Source organism: Haliaeetus leucocephalus, unplaced genomic scaffold (genome assembly GCF_000737465.1).
Source record: "Haliaeetus leucocephalus isolate CR32 unplaced genomic scaffold, Haliaeetus_leucocephalus-4.0 Scaffold93, whole genome shotgun sequence".
In the NCBI taxonomy this organism is placed as follows: Eukaryota; Metazoa; Chordata; class Aves; order Accipitriformes; family Accipitridae; genus Haliaeetus; species Haliaeetus leucocephalus.
The window spans coordinates 2,675,854-2,693,397 of record NW_010972529.1 but is presented as its reverse complement, the minus strand read 5'-3'; the positions used below and the strand labels follow the sequence as shown (position 1 = coordinate 2,693,397).

The following is a 17,544-nucleotide window of genomic DNA, read 5'->3' as shown; positions in this document are numbered from 1 at the left end:
CACTTGCACATTCTTACATGGCAAGACCCCCACCCCCACGTGCTGTAACGGGCTGCAGCTGAAGCTAAGCACAGATGCTAAGCACTACTCATCAGGCACTAATGTACAGGAACTGTTTCTTCGTTTTGGTCACAGGCTGTTTAATCATGAAACACGATGGTCCGGAGTGGACAGTATTTTTCTTCATCCTGAGCCATGGCAACCCTCCCAGGTTATTTCAACACCTGGCCATATGAGTTGATGCAGACCCTGTCCTATTTGTCCCTGAGCTGGTAATATTTGTCCCAACGGTGCTGCTGTTTCAACAGGCAGTTAATATCTGTATGAAGCCATGTAATTACTTCCCTGAGTATCCAGGGTATGGAGGGGGTGGGGGATACTGTATTGAAGTCTGTGGGGTTGGAGTATAAGGTGGAGGTAGGTCAGCTGGGTACTCCATTTCGTAGTCGTAACTGTATGGTGGTGGAGCCACTGAAATGGGAGGAAAAAGAAGACATAGTTAAAAATCTTTTTTTCAGATGCAGGCCCCCAAGTATTTTCTAGTTCACATTCAGACTTCCATACAACAGATGTAAGGTCTCCTGGCAATGCGCTGACTTCTTTTTCAGACTGTCATTATACAATCACTTTATGTCAATGCAAGTCCTTGCTTATTGCGCTTTCTTTCACTGCTTAGCCACGTGCTCACCGATGTGTTGTGCTGGTAGCAGTGTTTGAGTGGCAGTATGGCAGATGATACCAGGATGATGTGGCAGAGCTAAACTTTTCCAGGGGAGGAAGGTTAGGTTTTTATCAGATCCATTCCCCTCCACCCGCTTCAGCAGCAAAATGAGTTTATGTTGTCTCAAAATGACAGGGTAGCCAGGGCTTTCACTGATCTCCACAGATCTCTCAAACACCCTCTGGATCCCCAGGAGATATGTGATGTGACCTGCCATGCCATGCCAAACACAGCAGCATAGCAGCATCACACCTCCCAGGGCAAACGCCGGACATCTTCCCAGGACGTTCCCAGGGCTCCGGCTGACGAAGAAGGAAGCTTTCACCCTGTTCACCCCAAAGGAAACATCTGAGGAAAGCCCAGCATTTGTAAACTGGGTCAGGCATTTAGGAAGCAACAAAAATATTCACAAACAGCTGAAAACATTTTCTCAACTACTTCTAGTAACCTTAGAGAAGAAGGATTAATTCAGTGATCAAAAAGACAGTAAATGCTGCAGAATGACAGCATGGTAGGAACTGAAGGCTCCATATCAAGACCCCACTACAGTAGTCTCCACAAATTTTAAGGTCCAGAGTCTGCTCATGTCTCTGTTTATGTCACCATGGATGCCTTCCTATCCCCTCCCTAGATGTCTCAAGCAGACTGGCAGTGAAATAGCACTTGAACAGAGAGGAAACAGAAACCTAGGATAGTTGTGATGAGGGAAGAGACTCAAATCCCAGTGTGCCATGAAAAGCACTCCCTGCTCTCTGAAAACCTGGCTGTTGCTGTGGCCAAAGGAAGGGCAACCCCTCGCTTGCTATTCCTGTCCAAAACAGTAATGGCAGGGGGTAGGGTTGGTCACAAACCCTGCAGCCAAAGCCAGGTCAGTCATTAATCCAGAAGTGTTCATGACAGTGGGGAACACAGAAATCATTTCAGAGCTTCCCCATCCTCCAAAAACTGCTGCTGCTGAGAGGAAGAACTGCTCAAGCTAATGTTTGCACTAGGAACCGGGACCGTGCAGAGTCAAACTGCCTGGAGGTGGAGACAGTGGTGAGTCATAGCAGGAGCAGACCTGGGGAGGAGAAGACTACAGCCCCGAAGTCTTCATTTTGCTTTTGTTTTTACAGCTTGCAGTGACTATTAGATTCTGAAGTAGCTCTTCAGCAATTCATGGTTGAGAATATTGCAGTTTTCTTTCATTACTCATCTCTCTATGCAAAACAATGTTGTAATGATAAGGATGATTATACATGGTTTTAGTTTAACTAGAAAGTTAAGAGCACGAGGGAGAAAACAGACACTGAGAGCAGTGAATGTGATAAAGGAACACATAATAAATATGGCATAGCTTGCCTCTAAGTATACATAATGCACCTGGGGTTTGCTGCAACCTTTGCAACAGGAGGGAATATAAAGGCAGGGGATGTCTAAGAGTGGGATGAGGGGATTTCATCCATGAAACACCATTGCCTTTTATTACAGTGAACTCTCAAGCTATCCCAAGGCAATCGCTCCTGGATTTGTAATTAACAATATCACTGAAGCAGACACAGCTACATTGCACAAAGACCGTTATGCTGCTTCCAGGGTCAGCTCTGCTCTTCAAAACTGTGGCCACTTTGACGTGGTGGGGAGTCCAGACAAATACACCTTGCAGACCCCAGCTAGCTTGATGCAGATCCACCTTCGGTGTTCCTGTACCCCAATCCTAGACTGGTGCTAGTTGACAAGTGTGGTGCAGGGAGTGGCTCTGCACAGAGCTAGCTCAGGTACAGCCTGATGTACCAGTTCCCACTCACTATGGGCACAACTGCACTGGAGCAGCGCCATGGCGGGGTCCCTACTATCCCCTGGGGTGCCCCAGAGCCTGTGACAGCTTATTAGCTCAGTGCCAGATCTGACTTAGGCTCTGTGCCTCCCCTGGTGCTGCCCTGCACCTAAAAAAACATTACACCAAAACAATGTTAACCCACAGACAAGCCTGCATTGAGCACGTCCAACACTCAGCTAACTTTGACCAAGGCACAACAGGCATCTCTGCACCATGCTCCAAGCTCCTATCAGTTCAGGCATGGTGCCAGGTGGATGCAGGGAGCTAGCTCGGATCCAGCACTGCACACCAGCCTGCAGTCCCTCCTGGGACACACAGCAGAGAACACTCTACAAACACGCCTGTGTGCCTTTGTAGAAGTCATCTGGGATCCTGCAGCACCCAGCAGCGCTTGTGAGCTCTGGCCGAGTACCAGCCAGCTCAGGCTACATTGGGCTCCACGTGGCACAACTCAAAGCCTTTGCGCTATGATCCACAGACCTTATTGTCCAGGTTTTCCCCTCTTTGTGGTATGCTGGGCCTCCATTATATTGAACAATGAAAGGGAGCTGACTGCATGTGAGTAAGAGCAAATACAAGAACCAGAACACAAAATAAGAATAATTGATCTGTCGCCAGAGAGCCTCTGGCACAGCGAAAAGGTCTATCCTGCATAATGCAACACCACCCTGAGCGAGGTCTCAACAAGCTACTACGGGCACTGCAAGCCACACAGCTGTGTGAGTATGGCACCTGGCCAGATCTCATTAGCCCACTGAGTACCTGAATAAATTAGCCCAGGCAGAGGGCTGCACTGACAAACACTGCATACACTGAGCTGTCTTGTGTTTCTCAGCAGGGAGTCATGCCATTCCCCTCTGGACTGAGAAGAGCCTGCTGCTGTATTCACATCCCACATTTACTGCGGGGCTGTAACTATCCAAAGATGCACTCCTGCCATAAACACAGGCACTCTTGCAGGGGTGTCATTTCGCTTCCTTACCTGGGTACGCGCTGATAGTATTGATGTGCGTAGTTCGGATGACCCCTACTCGAGTCCCACGGTTGTTCTTCATGCACATGCAGATACAGATGGCAATCCCGGCAATCACTCCCATTATAAATACTATACCGAAAACAATTCCAGCTATCGCCGTGCCTCTGCAAGGAAAATGAAAACATGCGGTCAGTCTCAGCCAAATAATGTTTACAAAACAAAATTATTTTCTCAGGAGTGGCCCCCATTTGAGAAAAAAGGTGCATATTGATTACTGAAAATGCTGCAAATTTTGGTCCATCAGAGCATCTGAACAGAAGAAATGAAAGATCTCCAAGACCAAAATGAGAAACTCTTTCAAAGTCACCTTTGCCATTGTGCCAGATCACTCTGCTGATACACCGTGCATTAAATCCTTCCATTCCAGGGCCATCTGAATTTAACAACTTTTAAATATTACCAAGAATAATTTCTTCCCTTTACCCTCATCACACAAGACTTTTTTTCCTAAAGGCATTAGTATGATTTTCTTTTGAAAAGAAAGAGTAAGTTATCCCCAGTAATATATTCCAGAAGAATCCTGAAGTGCCTGCATGCTGTGCTTCCACAGGAATGGTTTGGCGATTGTTTTATCTTAGGTCAGAAAGTCCTGCTGTGCTTGAGCACACAGGTTAAGGAGAGCCTCCTCTTCTTGAGGATGAGCAGCAAGAAGCAAAGTGAATGCCCACTCTTTCACACATGTGCTGCCACAGCCAGCACAAGTATTTGAGGCTTAAACAACTTCTTTTAAAATAGTCCAGAGGAAAGAATTTAGCTCAGCTCCTGAAGTAATGAATCAGACTTTCCTTGAAATTATACAAAGAAAGGGAAAGAAGCCTTATTGCACTGACACACAGGAGAAAAACCCCACCAAGAGGCACTGAAGAGCTCCCAATAATACTGAGGGCAAAATCAGCCTTTCTGATAAACCCTAGTTCACTCAGGTTTGTTGTCAGGCACAGGCAGTGCAGCATATGTTATATGAAAGATGGTATTTATAGCCTATCCTTTTACGAAAAAAACCCAGTGACTTGCCAGAAATATTCTTACTCTGTGCAACACATCCTCCAGCAAAGATTTCAAATAGCAACCTTGCTGGCAACTTTTTAACTGGACATTTTAATCAATCCAAACTGATAGTCTGTGAACATGAATAAGCTACACTAGGAATTATTGCAATGTAGAGAATAAAACAGGCAGTGCAATACTACAAAAACAAATATTAAAAGGAGTCTAAACCATAGTTTAGCTTCCCCATACAAGCATAGGAACACATACCAGGCCTGATTTTCAAAATGCTGATAAGCCTGTTGGTTTCCAAAAAGTCAGCAAGTCAGGATGGACTCAATATTTGAAAAATCAGACCTTCTATTTAGAACCTAAATATGCATTTAAGAGCTTGTTTTCAGGCCCCAACTTCTCAGGAACTTGGCCAAGACTGCAGTACAATTACTGAATTGTATAGCATAAGTAAACACAAACAATTTGCTGTCTTACTAAAATACACTGCCAGGGAACTAAACTGCTCTCTGCTGTTATGTAGCAATGAATGAAGAGTGTGCAGGTGTGATGTTCTGACAACTTATAGTCAATGTCTCAAACATTTGTTAAAGAACTTTGGTGGAGAAAACGGCCTCTGTAAAAATGCTGGAGTTTTGTGAACAGGACAATGTGGCTGGAGGAGAGGGCCCCACGGAGGGTGGGACCGCACTTCTCTAAAGCCGCAATTCCTTATCTTAAGTGACCACGAGAAGGAGCACAGCATATGTGCTTGGAGGAGAAGGCCCCACAGAAGATGGGACTGTGCTTCTATCTTAAACATTCATGCCAGCAGGAAGAGAGGCAGCTCCACAATGAAACTCTCCCACCCAAAGCTCACCGACCGATTCCAGAGAACCCCGGGAATGGGAACTGCACATGTCAAGACCATCAACTAACACACTATAAAAGAAGGGAGAATGAGTTCTCAGTGCGCACCCTCCGGAACTGGATCTCTAGGCTGGCTGGACCAACGCTGGACCCAGGACTGGTGAAACGCTTTTCTTCTCTCTTTCTTTGTCTCTTTCTCTCTCTCCCTCTTTTCCTTCTCTCTTTTCCACAGTCCCTACACCTCATCCTGTTAAACATAAACCGTTGACCAAGTCTGAGACTAGGAGTGGATGTAGCCGCCCCTGGGCTCCTCTTTGAGAAGGAGTCCAGAAAGCAAGGGGGTCTGCTCTGAACCTCGTGACTCAATGGGAGGGCTCTCCTTCTGATATAGTTCCATATTCCTTTTTCCATTTCTTTTTCTACAACTCTCTTCTCTTTTCAAACAGCGGCCTAATGACATGTTGCAAGGTTCATATCGATAAGTTCACTTGTACTTGGGCAATGTTAGCTAGGTTGAATAAATGTTGATTGTTGTTTGAACTCCCTTGGTGTCGTTTCACCTTAATTCTGACAAAGGAAATCCACGAACCTGAGTCACTCCAACTTTGGGACGCGACAGCAGGGAGAGTAAACCTGTTAATATTTTGCAGAATATATAAAGGCCTAATTTACAAAACCCTAACTCATGGCAGCAAGCACCTGGCTGTAAAACCAGTAGCTTGAAACACTGATGTGATCAAGTGCTTTGGTATTAACCACCATGAGTAACTGAGAAACACCTCCCCACCCCCTCCACATCCCCCACAGTTTGCATCTAACAAAAACAAAGTCTGATGCTCTTGGAAGATGTGACTAAGAGACCTCCAGTTTTTCCAACCTGCTCTCTCTGGGAACATTATCACTACCTTGAGAGAAACTGATGTATGAGAGAACAGTTTGATTCAGGAGACCCTTTAACACATTACTCTCTTAATTGAAGAAACTTTTCTTGTGATATCACAATTAAAAAATCAGGCATAATGCACGGTACCCCTATTATAAACAACTGTGAATCGCTACTACTTTTGCTACATCCATTTAGGGGATGATTTGCTGTGCCCTTCAGTGGGGGCACCGCATCACAGTTGCAGGGAACTCTGTTATGCTGGAATAATCCCTCTCCCAGGTGGAATAAGCAGAACCAGCCGCCGCTGACCACTGGCCTCAGGTCCTGCATTGCATTTCTGCTTTGTACATGGTCCACTGCTGCCCAGCTTCTGCATCCCAGGTACACTCTGCCTGGCTGATCTGCTCACATCTCAGAAACCGCAACAGTTTCTCGCACTTCTAACCAGCTGCACCCCAAGGAAAACCCAACCTCCATCCTAAAGGCTGACAGAAGTGGGTAACACACAGCACACGATACCTTACCAGTGCTAAATTAGAAGTTCTGTATTAATAAAGCCTATTTTAAACACAGTTTAAATAGAGTTTGTCTCAGCTGTCTCCAAAGGCAAAGGCATTCCTTTTGTTCCAGAAGTGGTCAGCCAGATGCCATTTGATCATCTGCCCTGAGCGATGGGTTGCACTCTTCATGTGCCAGTGCCTATCGGACACTCCAGCCTCACACCCAAAGCCCACTCTCCCCTTCTGCATGAACAGCAACTGCTCCAAAGCAGTATCACGCCACTAATTTCAATGATGATTCTGTGATACTTTACATAAGAAGTAAAAGTATTCATAAGGAAAGGAAAAAAAATGACAAAAGGTCTGATACCATCTTCAAAAGGAGTTTCCACCTTGCCTGAGATATTAAGCAGATACACACCTGCCAGCTTGCTTTGGGTGACAGAGCTGAGATCCAAGGTTTTCCTAGTGACCCTTCAGTGGTGTTGGCTGACTGGCACTATCTTGCCTCTGCAAAGAAACAGCAGCAGGGCAAGACACAGCTGTTGAAAGGCCCTCTGCATCTGCCTGCACCCGAAATTGAAAAAAGGCTGAAGTCCACTGGCAAAACTTCCAAGGTGGAAAAGGCCTCTGAGTCTAAACACAGTTATACTGGAAAGCAAAAACCACTTCTGCCAGGCTAGCAAACCCAAGTCAGTAAGTGAAATAAGGAATATCCGCTAAAACATTCTGTTGCTGGTCCCCACTGTAGCTCCTGCTGGTATAGCCATGAACCAGAAACAAAAACGGTCACCAAAGAAAATATTCACTAGCTGAGCTTTGCTGACAAAACTGGTAAGTTCAAGACTCACAGTTCTGAAATCAGGACAAAAAGCGGTTTAAATAGCTAGATCCACCACTGCTTGTGGATTCAGGTTTTCACACTGCAGTGGTAAATTTAGACCACCTATGGATGGTTACGCAGAGAGCCTGATATATGGAGCAAAAGATGTAGGTCGCTTTTTAAATCTGGTTACAGCCTGACTGAGTACCAGGCACTCATTGGTCTCGGTGGGCTTCAGAACAGACCCAGTGCCACGCACGTGAAAACTGTTCCAGGAATCAAGGATCAAGGATCTGTTTGAGAGGACTTCAGGACATATACTCTCTTATAACAGAATATATATAACGCTATACCACCCTTTGACAGTGAGTCAAAATGTAACCCATCCTGATTCAGAGACCTGCAGCCCCTGCCACACACAATGCCTCCCAGTAAAACTAGGAGCAGTCTGCCTCTAAACATCAGGCTGCATCTTCTCAGCACCAAATCCTGGCAGGACAACGGTCATGCGGTAGCTGTTCTGGGCACACAGTACGAAAATAAATACTTGTTCTTTTTGTGGAAAGCCTATGGTATGACTGAACGTATGAAGAAAAATAAGCATGTAGTTTTTATAAAATGGCAAAGTTTCTCTTTGTGCTATTATTGAATTCGTGAAAATAAATATCCTAGAAGTAAATATCCCTTATTTTATATTAAAAAATGCTTGCTTTGTCTCTCTTTCTCTCACTGATATTTTAGACTTCTCTATAGCGACAGAGGGATACTGCGATTTTTCATGCTATCACCACCATAGAGCTGTTCAAGGGAAAGTGCCTAAGAGAAAAAGGACACTGTAAAGCAAAAGAAGACCTAGAAACCACACAGCAGAGTCACATAGCAACTAGGAAGTTTGAAATGAAGGGGAAACTTTGAAATGGAACAATTTGAAGGAAAACATTATGCAAAGTCCTTTACAGAAGCAACGCCAATGAAGAGAAAAAGACTGCCACAGAAAAACAACGCACAGAAAAGTAAAGATGGAGAAGGGGAAAAGTAGTTTTAATGTTGTGTAAATGTCAAGAGACATTGTTGGGGTAAAAATCAGGTATTCAGAGAAGCAGCTTTTCACCTGCTTTTAGCAACATTCTGCTGGAAAGAATATAAATCTCATTCACAGCTTAACATTTCTGACCCAGCAGAACGCTGTGCAGGGGATCAGGCCTTTTGCTGGGTGGCACCAAGGCCTTGGCAATGCTGGAGCCAGGCAGGGCTCTCACCGCTCTTGGAGCTGGCGTGGCTGAAGCGCCCGGGGCCAGAGAACCTGTCCCTCGGGGGAACTGGTAACTTGGCTATTTTACACAAGTGGCAAAGGTGTCACCAGCGGTTGCTCCAGCCTGCAACAGCTAGGGTTGAGATGACTGGAGAAAAGGAGAGAGACTGAAGAGCGGCCCTGCTCCTTCAGGTCTTCATGAATGGGCATGGAGTTCATTTAGTGCCCCTTCCCTCTCCAGAAGGCTACTACCTTGGGAGTTAGGCAAGCAAAGTGGATGTCAAACTTGCTCAAGACAAATACTGCCTCTGCGGTCATCTCCACTTTGAGGACAGTGGGTCTTGGATGCTTAAAAATCTTATGGCTCCATAGGTTAGTGTCTCCTGAAGGAAGAATGATTACTGAATAAGCATCAATTTTTAAATGCATTGCCAAAATTTGGGATCCAGGTATACATGGCCTGCACCGCGGCATGGCAGGGACTTTGTAGTCTGTTGGCCTCTGCTTTTCTGTCTTGGGTTCTACCCTAACTTCACACGTGGTATGGTGTGGAGCATAAAACTGTGCTGGGGAGCCTGGTTTATTAGTACAAAACTGCAAAGAAAAGAAAAAGCCTTTCAGCCAGCTTTTCCAGGAAGCCCACAGACTGTAATGCAAAATGTTTTAATCTCACCACCACTGAGACAGTCCCTCCTGAATCTGCCCCCTCCACCCCCACTTCCCACCCAGGGATACCCAGCAAAGTGCATGTCCCAAAAGCTCCCCACAGCACTGCGGCCACGGGATGCCGCGCAGCACGTCCCCCTGGCCTCCTCCTGCCTTTGAGGTGTCCTCAGCATGGGGGCACACACAGGTGTGGCTCCAGTTATGGGTCAGGGCAAACCAGGCAAGGCACAGGGGGACAGATGCCCGCCAGCCCGGCCTTGCTGCACCAGAGACCTCCAGCCACGTCCTTGCATCCCAATGCTGCTTCAGCCTCTCCCCAAAACCCTCCTGCTGAGGCTTGGGTTGCCCTCCTCCCCTCACGTTTGCACTCATGCCTCCACACCTGCACCTCCTCAGTGTGCCGGGACAGACCCAGCTGCTGGCACCGTTCTCCTCTGAGGATGCTGTGGGGACCGCTTCCGTTTGCATGTCCTCCCGTGTCCCCACCTGGCAGCACCCCTTGGCCCCGGGTGCCTTGGAGGGAGCGGGTGCTGCCCAGCACGCTGCTGGCTGTCCCTGTGCCCCTGACTCTTCAGCTGTGGGTTGTGCGACCCTCACACCCCTGCCCCTTTTTGCATTTGTTGTACTACACAAGCGGATGGTTTCTCTTGATTCCTGTCTTTCTTTAGCCCTTCTCCTCCCTGGAACACCTTTAAAGGCTTTCTTAAACAGGAGAAGCCAGAAAGGGCAAGTAGACAAAAAAACGCCTCAGGAAGAGCATAAGAAAAGGGAGAAAACTTTCTCTCCTGGCCTCCTTCAACGATTTGCAGCTCAGCAACTTTCTGACCCAGACAGGTTGGGGTTTTTTTTAACTGTATCACTCAGTGGATTTCTCTTCTGCAAACCTGCCCAGCCTCATCCTGAACTCATGTAAAATTTAGCATCTACAGCCTCACGTGGCAAAGAGCTCCCCAGCTTAATTACGTATCTGAAGAACTGTGTCCTCTCGTCTATTCTGAACTGAATGCCCAGTAATTTCACCCGAGCCTCCTAGCTCTCAGCTAGTGAGCTACCAGCTACCCCTTCTGCATTGCCCATGATTTTACAGACCTTTACCAGCCAACTCTTCCCCATCCTGCAGGAGCCCTGTCCTACTTGGCTATTTTGCGTACAGGGACCACTTCATGCCTCTAATCACCCCAGCCACCCCTCCTTGCACTTTTTCTCATCCTCTTCTGTTGTTGTCTGAGAGCTCCAGCAGAAGCCCATACAACAGAGACACAATAACGTTTGCTGTTTTCTTCTCTATTTTCTTCTTAAATAATCCACAGTATTTTTTAAAATCTGTTAAAAAACACAGATCTGTTTTGTCTTGACTGTCAAACAGTTGGGAACTAAGGTTTTATGGCACTATTTACCATAATACCAAGTCTCATTTCTGAGAGGTAATGTCAGCCCAGAGCCCATCGATTTGTGTGGGAGTTTGGGCTGTTTTTCCCTGCATGCATTATGTAGTGTTTATGGGTCCTGGGTTTCCTGCCATGGTGCCTGGACTCATGTCCTCTACCGGAGGACAGAGGCTAAAGCTAGCACAGGTGAACTTAAGCCACCAGTTTTTCCAAAGCCCAGCTCACCATGTAATACTGTATTGATTTAGAAACTATTGTTGCAGAAGTGACAGAGTCCGACACCAGAGATGCATTTATATTGGCATAAAGGTCTTTTCATCCTGTAATAGCTCACATTAGCAATTTTACAGCAATTTGACCGAGTATGGCAAGAAGTTGATAGAAGCATGTGAAGATCAGTATTCCCACTCTGCATTCGCTGTATTTCATTACCATATTAGCGCAAGAAAGACGTGCCATTCTCAGTCTTCACTTTGCTCAGCTGATCTCTTCCATCTCATCATCTTTCCTAATTTCCAGTACTTTTTTAGTTCTCCAATTAATTTATTGCCGACTCTCTGTATCTATGCTTTGCTGGCACTGCATCCCTAGAATAATATTAATAATAATGCATGCCATACATTTTGGAATACTACTCCTAATACTAATTTAAAACCTTTAATTTTTTCCCTTTCAGGCGTTCAAAAAGAACCTGATAAGCGATTTTTTAAAACTCATTCTCTGAGATAAAATAAAATAAAAAAAATCAATGATCTTTGATGTTCTCATCCAGCCACTGACGTTTTGAAAAAAGTACTCTTTGGGCTCTTAATCAGACTTGATGTTACTTGGAGGGAGGAGGTGTTGGGGCTATTTATTTAATTTGGTTGGCAAACCCCGGTTTACTCGGACTGACAACAGAAGCGCAGCAGGGTCGCACGCCATTTTCTCCTGCCTCCACTGGAGCAGGCAGACCCATTCTGGGGGGGTTTGCTCCTCTCCATGGTTGTCCCTTTATTTTCATAAGGACAAAACCACGTAGTGAGTGATCCTCTAAGAGACTGGCTTTGCTGCCCAGGGCATTTTGGCTTTATGGCTGGTATATCTTGAGAACCCTATGGAAAAAGCTGATGGAGGAGCGACTCAGTCAGCCGGGCTACTCCATGGCTGAGCCAGCAACCTTCTCACCACAGAGAGTTTTACAGCCCTGGAACGCAGACACCAGGGCAGTGTGGACTGAAAAGCCATCCAACTCGGGAATCAGTTAAAAGAGTCAGCTAGCTGCTGCCTCCTGTTTTAAATTAAATAATTAGTTTACAGAGTAGCAACTCAAATGGACCAGGCTTGCCTTTGAGGCTTTACTTTGCACTTAGACATAATTCTGACTAGTACTTCCTTTAAATACATGTTTTACCACAGGGAGGAAGGAGATGATTGTCTGCTTCTGTAAACAAATCCCACCTGCCTGTTAAAACTGGGTACAGGCTGTACTTGGACAGTATTTCCCTTCTTTTGCTCCTACTCGGTTGTGTTTAAGGTGTGTTGTTCATGTTTAATTCCTTCCAAATAGCCTCCTCTGTACCATTCCCTCTCTACCCTGTTGTATTTGCCAGATTATTAACTTGAGCACCCAAATATCCTGAGTAGCAGCTGTACAATGAAAAGGTGGTGGGTAATCATCCCAATTCCTGACCTCCTGCACCCCAGCTCCCTGTGGGCAGGTCATCACTTTCAGACTGCTCTATATTGTTAAGCTACATAATCTTGCAAAGGGTTAAAGGATAGTACATTCTGTCTTTTAGTATTGACAGTGCCTGAGCTATAGGTTACCTTCTACAGCTTGTTAAAAGGCTGCTGAGCCACTGAAGCGTAACTGTGGCACACTTGCAAAACCAGAGAGAAAATCATATAAACTGCAAACCAAAAGGATATGTAATTACAGCTTGTTCTGTTTTGGGCTATTGTCGGACAGGCTTTTCAGACAATTTGCCTTTTGAAAAATATGTAGAAATTTTATGCTTACTTCCTTTATGCCAAACCATACACTTTTCTCCCCACCACACTGCTGGAGGTGCTCCTTGGCCAGTAGTGCTGCTAAGTGCTTCAAATAAGTGATCCTGGAAGGGCCAAAGTGGCTGCTACAGTAAAGGGAGAGTAGAGAAAGAGAGCTCTTCCTCTAGCTGGTTCCCAAACTGCTTCCCCTGCCTGTGTACAATAGGCCTGAGATCCTCCCGCCGCCCTAGACAGAAGGGATGGAGGGAAGGATGGCATTGCTTCCATCCTGCTAAAGACTCAGTGTAGGGCTGGCTCAGAAATAATTTTATGGACAGAGGGAATGATGCATGAAATATAGCTGGGAGGTGAATGCTGCAATAAAGCAAGCACAATACTTAATACACAGTGGTGTTATTAACTGATCACAGCTAAGCAAATACATTTTGGTCAGTCCCTGCCTGTCCAGCATTTTCATCAGACTAATACAAGCACACATGCAGATGCTGGTTTTGTAACATTGAGTCTATCTGCCTGGCAGTTCAAAAATTTCAGAACATTCCCAGAATGTAAAAAAAAAAAACAAACCCCAAACAAAACCAACAATACATATTTAAATTAAAACAAGAGATTAAAAAAAGTCAGAAATACAGAAGTAACGGGGGAGAAGCTTTTTTTTGACCTTTTATGTGAAAGAATTCTGATTAAGATATTGCAAGGTTTCCAGTTACCACTTTTCACTCTCATGCTCTCCTGCTGCTTCTCTGTCCTTGTTTTGTAGCAGCTCCTCTCACCCCACCTTTCCCTCTCAGACATCTTGTGCTGTTCCCTGCAGTCATGACCTTCCCCCGCTCTGTAATGTGCTTCACACGCTTCCCTGGAAAGGAAAGAGAAGCCATAATGCAATTTCCACTTTCCAAAACGTTCCTCATTGTGCTCACGAATCCAAAGCCCAACCTGACGCTGACTTAAAATAGAAAATTACGGCACAATTGTCCCTAATGTAGCCTTTGCTTTAATTTAGGGATTTTTATTCTTTTTAGGCCTGCAATTTGCATTGCTGGCTGAGCTCGCTATTTAAAACACTTTCCGAATCAACAGCAATGGGAGAGGCTGAAATTGCTGCCCAACTTCAGCCCTTTGAGCATCAAAGAGCGAGAGGTCAGGACGATATGGTGGGCTTCCAAGACCACAAAGTTAGTAAGCCCCACTAACAGCTCACTTCTGGCAGCCATGTTACTGGGTATAAACACTTAGAATCCCAGGAATATTCTCTTTCTGGTAATTCTTAACATACTCTTTCTGACAGTGATTTTATTTATACCGGCTTCTGCAAACACTTGACTTTGCACACCACATGAGCTCAGCACAGGAGAATGCCACATCTCCCCTCCCGGGAAACTCTTCCTTTAGGAGCCTGACTTACTATTGTGACTTTTGGACCTCTTGCCCATCAGATCCTGAAATCTCTGAGCTATTGAGAGTCAAACCTGCCTAGTTTTTACCCAGGCATGCATCTAGATTGTATTTTTCCCCAGCCTGAAGCCAAGCCTGTAAAGTCACGGCTACCATAAAGGTTGATAGTTTGGCACCTTTTAGGATGCCTGCTGCCTGCTTTGTGTCTATAACAAACCCTGAAGCCAGCCATGCATGATGTGATTTTGATGTGCCAGGGAACATCCTGCACAGGGCTGGTTTTTGGTCAGTGAAACAAGTGAGCAGACACTAAGGGACAGCGCTGTTAACTCTTGGTCTGTGAGCCAGAGGAGCACCAAGGCAGGATAGAGGTGACCCACAGCTTAATTAATTTTAAAAGAGAAAGAATCCCGATGGCTGTAATTAAAAAGAGCAGTTCCTCACTATTTCCAAGGCAATAGGCTAAACAGAGCAGTAAATGCTAGATATGGAAACCAAAGGAGAGCTCTGCCACGCTCCAGGGAATCTTCTGTGTCCTCCCTTCATTTTCTTGCTGTTGGCCTTGATGTCTGCCTTCATAGTTTCACACCACTCTGCCCGTTCCGATCAACTTCATTTGTACAGTGAAGGGCGATCCTTACTGCATTTAATTTTCTCCACATAAGACTGTCTCTTTCTCAACAGCCTTGTGTGTGCCATCTAGCCACTACCCCAAGCACTGCAGCACGAGCTGTAGCCGCTGGCAGAGCTGTGAGCTAACCATCCTCTGCTGCCACAATTCCTTTAGCTGGAACAAAGAAAACAATGAAAGAGAATGAACTGGTTGATGGCAGAAAACCCTCTGCCCCTTAACATGACAACCACACCTTTTTACTGCAGTTTCTGAAACATAACAACAAAACCAACAAGAAAAATGGTAGTAGCACCCTCCTTGCTGAGTTTCATTTGGGTGGCAGGGTGAAAGAGGATAGGAATCAGGGTGACTTTCCTGAGGTGTTAAGGGCTGGGACCTGCTTCCCGGACAAGGCATCCTCCAGGCATTTCACAGAAGTGCTCATGCTGGCACAGCAGAGACCGGGGTCGGTGGCTCAGGAGGGCAGCGCTGGAAAAGACTTCACCTGCCTGTTCCTGATGGCAGCACAAACTCATACCAAACTCAGCTGACCATCTATCTCTGGCTGAAACTCAAGGACTGAGTGAATCAAGGTAAAACCACGTTACTTCCCTGCCAGTTAAATCCTTACCATGACAGGGCTGTCTTTGAGAAGCAAAATGCCACCGAATATAATTCTAAGACAATGTTATTTGGTTTGCTAATGAGAAACCTGTCTGTATCACGTAAACACGGCTCTTCTAGGCCGCAAGCCTGGGCTTTCTTGGTTCCCCTCATGGGCTCCCAAAGAAGGCGATGGTTCAAGCATTCAGTCTCAGAATACTCTAATGGAGGCAAAAGCCCAAACTTGGTATTTTGCATTCAGTCCATGCTTCATATAAAATAGCATGTTGCTGACTCAAGATTTCCTTCCCAATTATGGAAAAGTTGAGGCCAACAGAAACATTTTTTTCCTTCTTGGTGGTCAGCTCTGAAGACAAAAGTAACCTAGATGCCAATCTAGTAGCTTATGTAAATTGCAAAGTAAGACATATTTTTAATATTGAAAGATTACTGCCTAGATGCAGTGTAGCCCCTAAATAAACACTTGTTGAATCATTGCAAAGAAGTGCACTATCAGCTCCCAACAGAGACAGCACAAGCCAAATATGAGCTTTCAGAGGAATGAAGACCACAGAGTGCAGAGGGATAAGCCACAAAGCAAATGCCACAGACCAGATATTACAAAACTGACTGCAGCTCTTTCTTGTGCAAACTGAACTGGAAAAGCATCATGGAGACTCTCATTCCTGAAATGCTCCCTGCTCATTCAGCCCATTTTTCAGGAGTCCATCATTCTTCATCAAGGGGGATCACAGATCTTCCTCTGGCATCCTAGGATATATCCTCATCATCTATTTAAAGGTTGCATGGGACCTCAGATCATCCAGAGTAACTTCTTTTCAGGAACACAGTTTCTTCGGAAATTGCCTCTCTCTCAAATAAGTACTGTCTTGGGAGAGATCAGTAGACACCTGAATGCAGCAATGCCAGAAGCGCAAACCGTATTTATCCACAACATCACTGAAAAGCATCTGAAGAGTATAAACAAACTGGAGGCTTTGGCTGAACCCTGCACCTTCTGGAAAGACCAGCAATGCTCCTGCTCCTTTTAATGGAATGTCATGTGGACACCAGCACCATGAGGGAAGGAGCACCAGGACCCACTCGCTGAAGTGTCAGGGCTGGTGCCAGTTACCCAGTGACGACATCTGCAACTAGAAAACAGCTTTGATGGTGAAAAGCTAAGCCCCTTCCAGTCCCTGCAAAGCTCAATGCACGTGACGTGCAATTCATGGTCCTTTCCGTTTCAGTTGTACTCTTTCACTGGCATTAGTGAGTTATAAATTACTCCTGGAGCAGAAGCTTATTAACTCTTCTCTTTTTTTTTCTTTTTTATTCTTGGAGATTGAGGGAGGAAGAAGGTAAGAATTTTGTCATTTTATGCAACAAAGAAGAGGAAGATTGTAACCAAAAATCCTTTTTCACAACAATGACAAAGTGAAAATAACATAGAATAAGACAAAGCAATAAAATACCTGAAAATGAACAGATGCCTGCGAACAACACTACTTATGGACCTAAAAAAAAGGTTTTTGACTTTTTCAGAAATCTAATTCTCAGAACAAAAACTGTGCCCCCAAAATGCATTTATGATTTATTAAAATTCATCTCAAATTGGAAGATTTTACTGCTTTTAGAATTCTGTCTGTTAGACAGACAAATGAAAAAGATGTAGCGTTTTTTTGGACATTGAAGAATCTGAAGATCTGGGAGAAAAAGTCTGCATTAACAGATTAAAAACCCAGCATCATAAATTATTTGATTGTATTTTTAAAAGAAAATCATAAATTATGTGCATTGCCTGCATAACAGTGCAATAGCTTATTAAAAAGGCAGTGCAAGCTAGTACTGTATAATTTGAGCCTATTTGAGCCTGGGCTTTGAATTATCCAGCATAGGGATTTTTCCCTCATATCTTCCAATAAAAATAGTAAGACACTGAGAGTTTAATTTTAGAAATTCTGGAGCAGAGTGAAAGAAAAAAAAATGTTTTTCATCTTCT

The 17,544-nt window shown here is 45.0% G+C and overlaps 1 protein-coding gene across 1 annotated transcript in view; it reads right to left on the bottom strand.

The window, feature by feature from the left end:
- Positions 1-337: 337 nt before the first annotated feature.
- The window catches only part of CYYR1 (cysteine/tyrosine-rich 1), a 56,923-nt gene continuing 39,716 nt past the window's right edge, over positions 338-17,544 (bottom strand). The window contains exons 3-4 of the mRNA XM_010585336.1: positions 3,523-3,680; positions 338-471 (exon numbers count right to left, since the gene is read on the bottom strand). Of these exons, the coding sequence (XP_010583638.1) occupies positions 338-471; positions 3,523-3,680 (292 nt within the window). The remainder of the gene's footprint in view (positions 472-3,522; positions 3,681-17,544) is intronic.